The sequence below is a fragment of the Eucyclogobius newberryi genome, unplaced genomic scaffold, assembly GCF_026437365.1.
Source record: "Eucyclogobius newberryi isolate DKJ021-1_F unplaced genomic scaffold, fEucNew1.0.hap1 SCAF_9, whole genome shotgun sequence".
NCBI lineage: Eukaryota > Metazoa > Chordata > Actinopteri > Gobiiformes > Gobiidae > Eucyclogobius > Eucyclogobius newberryi.
Window position 1 is genome coordinate 12,599,938 of NW_027316532.1, and position 6,530 is coordinate 12,606,467.

The 6,530-nt window shown below is 48.7% G+C and overlaps 1 protein-coding gene across 1 annotated transcript in view; it reads left to right on the forward strand.

Annotated features, from left to right (window-relative positions):
• The window catches only part of LOC140354346 (receptor-type tyrosine-protein phosphatase F-like), a 65,126-nt gene extending 63,952 nt beyond the window's left edge, over nucleotides 1–1,174 (forward strand). The window contains exon 32 of the mRNA XM_072439318.1: nucleotides 1,043–1,174. Coding sequence (XP_072295419.1) covers nucleotides 1,043–1,111 — 69 coding nt within the window. The 3' untranslated portion in view covers nucleotides 1,112–1,174. The remainder of the gene's footprint in view (nucleotides 1–1,042) is intronic.
• Nucleotides 1,175–6,530: the final 5,356 nt, after the last annotated feature.

Below are 6,530 nucleotides of genomic sequence, written 5' to 3' on the forward strand. Positions count from 1 at the left end.
GAAGCCGTCATCTCCCTGCTGCACCGCTCTCTCTCTCACCTGGAGAAGCTTGGCAGCTCTGTGAGGATCCTGTTCTTTCATCTCTCCAGCGCCTTCAACACCATCAGCTCCTGAGGGACAAGCTGGAGACGGCTGGTGTGGAGTACGACCTGCAGAGTGGATCCTGGACTACCTCACAGACCGACCCCAGTTTGTGAGAGCCTGGGACTGTGTGTCTGACACTCAGACCTGCAGTGTGGGGGACCTGCCGTGTGAGGGACCTGCAGTGTGGGGGCCCCAGGGCACCGTCCTCGCGCCCTTTCTCTTCACTGCAGACCTCAGACATGGACAGCTGTGTCCTGCAGAAGTTCTCTGACCACTCTGCCATCATCGGACTCATCACGGACGACGATGATGCGGAGTACAGAGGACTGGCGCAGGACTTTGTGGACTGGTGTCAGCGGAACCACCTCCTCATCAACGCGGGAAAGACCAAGGAGATGGTGGTAGACTTCCACAGAGGCCACGCCCCCCTCAGACAAGAGGCCACACCCCTCAGGCAGGAGGCCACTCCCCTCAGGCAGGAGGCCACTCCCCTCAGACAAGAGGCCACACCCCTCAGGCAGGAGGCCACTCCCCTCAGGCAGGAGGCTACGGTCCATCAGGACCAGAACCTCCTCCACTAGAACAGTTTCTGTCCCTCTTATGTTGGACTCATGAACACTTCTTAAACACCGTCACTTCAACTATAATTTGCTCTGTAGAGTTTTTACTCGTTTCCTGCTCACACATTTGTGCCAAGATGTAATGTCTATTCTTTGTGGGTGTAATGTTTCATTTGTCCAGGAGGATTCATCTGGACAAAAACAAATGACACAACTGAAACTTTTTATACTATTATTATTTTTATTAGATTATGCCCGTCCCCCAGGTGCTCCTGCCCGTCCCCCAGGTGCTCCTGCCCGCCCCCCAGGTGCTCCTGCCCGCCCCCCAGGTGCTCCTGCCCGTCTCCCAGATGCTCTTGCCCGTGTGTGCGGTCAGAACTCACTCTTTGTCTTTGCAGGAGCAGTACCAGCTGTGTTACCGTGCGGCGCTGGAATATGTGGCCACCTTTGACCTCTGTGCCACATGATCTCACCAAGAGAGAACTTCAGAGCTACAGGGGTAACACAGGCCAAACCAGGCCAACGCAGACCAACTTTATTTGTCTTATTTGGATTAAAATGTTTTTATAGATCATTGGTTTCATGTGGTTTGTCATGAACTTATTTCAATGCAGAAGTAAAACTGTAAAATACAATATTTAATGGGAAAAAGCTTCAGTTGTAGTCATCTGGACTCGGTTAGAAAAAAATAGACGTTTCGACTCTCATCCAAGAGTCATTGTCAATACTATTGACCGAGTCCCGATGACTACAACTGAAGCTTTTTCTACAATGGAACACGCCTGGACGAATGAGGGATTACACCGAAATATTTAATGGGGTTAAAATATGTCAATAATAAAGTCATCTCTGTCTGGACTTTCATGTCCATCCATCCATTTTCTACCGCTTGTTCCCTTGTCAGGACCTTTAAAGGGGACATATCATATAAAATCACTTTTATAAACTTTAAACTTTGAATAAACTAATGATGCTGAAACAACAGTTGGTTGAATGTTTGAATCGTCTTTTTACCCGAGTGGCGAGTTCAGGTTCTTTAAAAACGCAGAGCTCCACATCCTGTTCCACTTGCTCCTCCTGAGCTCAGTCTCACTCAGTGTGTGTGTGTCAGAGTGTCAGTGTGTGCGTGTGTGTGTGTCAGGGTGTGTGTGTGTCAGTGTGTATGTGTGTGTCAGTGTGTGTGTGTGTCAGTGTGTGTGTGTGTTAGTGTGTGTGTCAGTGAGTGTGTGTCAGTGTCAGTGTGTGAGTGTCAGTGTCAGTGTGTGTGTGTGTCAGTGTGTGTGTCAGTGTCAGTGTGTGTGTGTCTGTGTCAGTGTGTGTGTGTTAGTGTGTGTGTCAGTGTGTGTGTGTCAGTGTGTGTGTGTCAGTGTGTGTGTGTGTGTGTCAGTGTGTGTGTATGTGTGTCAGTGTGTATGTGTGTGTGTGTGTCAGTGTGTGAGTGTCAGTGTCAGTGTGAGTGTGTGTGTGTGTCAGTGTGTGTGTCAGTGTGTCAGTGTGTGTGTGTGTGTGTGTCAGTGTGTGTGTGTCTGTGTCAGTGTGTGTGTGTTAGTGTGTGTGTCAGTGTGTGTGTGTCAGTGTCAGTGTGAGTGTGTGTGTGTGTGTCAGTGTGTGTGTGTCAGTGTGTGTGTGTCAGTGTGTGTGTGTCAGTGTGTATGTGTCAGTGTGTATGTGTCAGTGTGTATGTGTCAGTGTGTATGTGTGTGTCAGTGTGTCTGTGTGTGTCAGTGTGTCTGTGTCAGTGTGTGTGTGTGTGTCAGAGTGTGCGTGTGTGTGTCAGAGTGTGCATGTCGGTGTGTGTGTGTGTGTGTGTCAGTGTGTATGTGTGTGTCAGTGTGTGTGTGTGTGTGTGTCAGTGTGTGTGTGTGTGTGTGTCAGTGTGTGTGTGTCAGTGTGTGTGTGTCAGTGTGTGTGTGTGTCAGTGTGTGTGTCAGTGTGTATGTGTGTGTCAGTGTGTATGTCAGTGTGTCAGTGTGTGTGTCAGAGTGACAGTGTGTATGTGTCAGTGTGTGTGTGTCAGTGTGTGTGTGTCAGTGTGTGTGTGTGTCAGTGTGTGTGTGTCAGTGTGTGTGTGTGTGTCAGTGTGTGTGTATGTGTGTCAGTGTGTATGTGTGTGTGTGTCAGTGTGTATGTGTGTGTGTGTGTCAGTGTGTCAGTGTTTGTGTGTGTGTGTGTGTGTGTCAGTGTGTGTGTGTCAGTGTCAGTGTGTGTGTGTGTCAGTGTGTGTGTGTCAGCGTCAGTGTGTGTGTGTGACAGTGTGTGTGTGTCTGTGTCAGTGTCAGTGTGTGTGTGTGTGTGTGTGTGTGTGTGTGTGTGTGAGTGTGTGTGTGTCAGTGTGTGTGTGTGTCAGTGTGTATGTGTGTGTCAGTGTGTATGTGTGTGTCAGTGTGTATGTGTGTGTGTGTGTCAGAGTGTCAGTGTGTGTGTGTGTGTGTGTGTCAGTGTGTGCGTGTGTGTGTGTCAGTGTGTGCGTGTGTGTGTGTCAGTGTGTGCGTGTGTGTGTGTCAGGGTGTGTGTGTGTCAGGGTGTGTGTGTGTGTGTGTCAGTGTGTATGTGTGTGTCAGTGTGTATGTGTGTGTGTATGTGTGTGTGTGTGTCAGTGTGAATGTGTGAGTCAGTGTGTCTGTGTCAGTGTGTGTGTGTGTGTGTGTGTGTCAGTGTGTATGTGTGTGTCTGTGTATGTGTGTGTGTGTGTCTGTGTATGTGTGTGTCTGTGTGTGTGTGTGTGTGTCAGTGTGAATGTGTGTGTGTGTCAGTGTGTGTGTTTGTCAGTGTGTGTGTGTGTGTTTGTGTGTGTGTGTGTCAGTGTGTATGTGTGTGTCAGTGTGTGTGTGTGTGTCAGTGTGTGTGTGTCAGTGTGTATGTGTGTGTGTGTCAGTGTGTATGTGTGTGTGTGTGTCTGTGTGTCAGTGTGTGTGTGTTAGAGTGTGTGTGTGTGTGTCAGTGTCAGTGTGTGTGTGTGTGTGACAGTGTGTGTGTGTGTGTCAGTGTCAGTGTGTGTGTGTGACAGTGTGTGTCAGTGTCAGTGTGTGTGTCAGTGTGTATGTGTGTGTCAGTGTGTGTGTGTGTGTGTGTCAGTGTGTGTGTGTTAGTGTGTGTGTCAGTGAGTGTGTGTCAGTGTCAGTGTGTGAGTGTCAGTGTCAGTGTGAGTGTGTGTGTGTGTCAGTGTGTGTGTGTGACAGTGTGTGTTTGTCAGTGTCAGTGTGTGTAAGTGTGTGTCAGTGTGTGTGTGTGTGTCTGTGTGTCAGTGTGTGTGTGTCTGTGTCAGTGTGTGTGTGTTAGTGTGTGTGTCAGTGTGTGTGTGTCAGTGTCAGTGTGAGTGTGTGTGTCAGTGTGTGTGTCAGTGTGTGTGTGTCAGTGTGTGTGTGTCAGTGTGTATGTGTCAGTGTGTATGTGTGTGTCAGTGTGTCTGTGTGTGTCAGTGTGTCTGTGTCAGTGTGTGTGTGTGTGTCAGTGTGTGTGTATGTGTGTGTCTGTGTCAGTGTGTGTGTGTGTGTGTGTGTCAGTGTGAATGTGTGTGTGTGTCAGTGTGTGTGTGTGTCAGTGTGTATGTGTGTGTCAGTGTGTGTGTGTGTGTCAGTGTGTGTGTGTCAGTGTGTATGTGTGTGTGTGTCAGTGTGTATGTGTGTGTGTGTGTCTGTGTGTCAGTGTGTGTGTGTTAGAGTGTGTGTGTGTGTGTGTCAGTGTCAGTGTGTGTGTGTGACAGTGTGTGTGTGTGTGTCAGTGTCAGTGTGTGTGTGTGACAGTGTGTGTGTGTCAGTGTCAGTGTGTGTGTCAGTGTGTATGTGTGTGTCAGTGTGTGTGTGTGTGTGTGTGTGTGTCAGTGTGTGTGTGTTAGTGTGTGTGTCAGTGAGTGTGTGTCAGTGTGTGTGTCAGTGAGTGTGTGTCAGTGTCAGTGTGTGAGTGTCAGTGTCAGTGTGAGTGTGTGTGTGTGTCAGTGTGTGTGTCAGTGTGTGTGTGTGACAGTGTGTGTGTGTCAGTGTCAGTGTGTGTGTGTCTGTGTCAGTGTGTGTGTGTTAGTGTGTGTGTCAGTGTGTGTGTGTCAGTGTGTGTGTGTCAGTGTGTGTGTGTGTGTCAGTGTGTGTGTATGTGTGTCAGTGTGTATGTGTGTGTGTGTGTCAGTGTGTGAGTGTCAGTGTCAGTGTGTGTGTGTGTCAGTGTGTGTGTCAGTGTGTCAGTGTGTGTGTGTGTGTGTCAGTGTGTGTGTGTCTGTGTCAGTGTATGTGTGTTAGTGTGTGTGTCAGTGTGTGTGTGTCAGTGTCAGTGTGAGTGTGTGTGTGTGTGTCAGTGTGTGTGTGTCAGTGTGTGTGTGTCAGTGTGTGTGTGTATGTGTGTGTCAGTGTGTCTGTGTGTGTCAGTGTGTCTGTGTCAGTGTGTGTGTCAGAGTGTGCGTGTGTGTGTCAGAGTGTGCATGTCGGTGTGTGTGTGTGTGTGTGTCAGTGTGTATGTGTGTGTCAGTGTGTGTGTGTGTGTGTGTCAGTGTGTGTGTGTGTGTGTGTGTCAGTGTGTGTGTGTCAGTGTGTGTGTGTGTCAGTGTGTGTCAGTGTGTGTGTGTGTGTGTGTCAGTGTGTATGTGTGTGTCAGTGTGTATGTCAGTGTGTCAGTGTGTGTGTCAGAGTGACAGTGTGTATGTGTCAGTGTGTGTGTGTGTCAGTGTGTGTGTGTCAGTGTGTGTGTGTGTCAGTGTGTGTGTGTCAGTGTGTGTGTGTGTGTGTCAGTGTGTGTGTATGTGTGTCAGTGTGTATGTGTGTGTGTGTGTCAGTGTGTATGTGTGTGTGTGTCAGTGTGTCAGTGTTTGTGTGTGTGTGTGTCAGTGTGTGTGTGTCAGTGTGTGTGTGTGTCAGTGTGTGTGTGTCAGTGTCAGTGTGTGTGTGTCAGTGTCAGTGTGTGTGTGTGAGTGTGTGTGTGTCAGTGTGTGTGTGTGTCAGTGTGTATCAGTGTGTATGTGTGTGTCAGTGTGTATGTGTGTGTGTGTGTGTGTATGTGTGTGTCAGTGTGTGTGTGTCAGTGTGTGTGTGTCAGTGTGTGTGTGTCAGTGTGTGTGTGTGTGTGTGTGTGTGTGTCAGTGTGTGTGTGTCAGTGTGTGTGTGTCAGTGTGTGTGTGTGTGTGTGTCAGTGTGTGTGTGTCAGTGTATGTGTGTGTGTGTCAGTGTGTATGTGTGTGTCAGTGTGTGTGTCAGTGTGTGTGTGTCAGTGTGTGTGTGTCAGTGTGTGTGTCAGTGTGTGTGTATGTGTGTGTGTATGTGTGTATGTGTGTCTGTGTGTCAGTGTGTCTGTGTCAGTGTGTGTCTGTGTGTCAGTGTGTTTGTGTGTCAGTGTGTATGTGTGTGTGTGTGTGTCAGAGTGTCAGTGTGTATGTGTGTGTCAGTGTCTGTGTGTCAGTGTGTGTGTGTGTCAGTGTGTGTGTGTGTGTCAGTGTGTATGTGTTTGTCAGTGTGTGTGTGTCTGTGTCAGTGTGTGTGTGTGTGTGTCAGTGTGTGTGTGTGTCTGTGTGTCTGTGTGTGTCAGTGTGTGCGTGTCAGAGTGTGTGTGTCAGTGTGTGCGTGTGTGTGTGTCTGTGTGTGTCAGTGTGTATGTGTGTGTCAGTGTGTCAGTGTGTATGTGTGTGTGTGTGTCAGAGTGTCAGTGTGTATGTGTGTGTCAGTGTGTGTGTGTGTGTGTCAGTGTGTGTGTGTCAGTCAGTGTGTGTGTGTCAGTCAGTGTGTGTGTCAGTGTGTGTCAGTGCGTGTGTGTGTCAGTTCGTGTGTGTGTGTGTGTGTGTCAGTGCGTGTGTGTGTCAGTGCGTGTGTGTGTGTTTGTGTGTCAGTGTGTGTCAGTGTTTGTGTCAGTGTGTGTGTGTATTTTAGCTTGAATCATGGAGCTGAATACAAAAGTTGCAGTTCTGTTAAA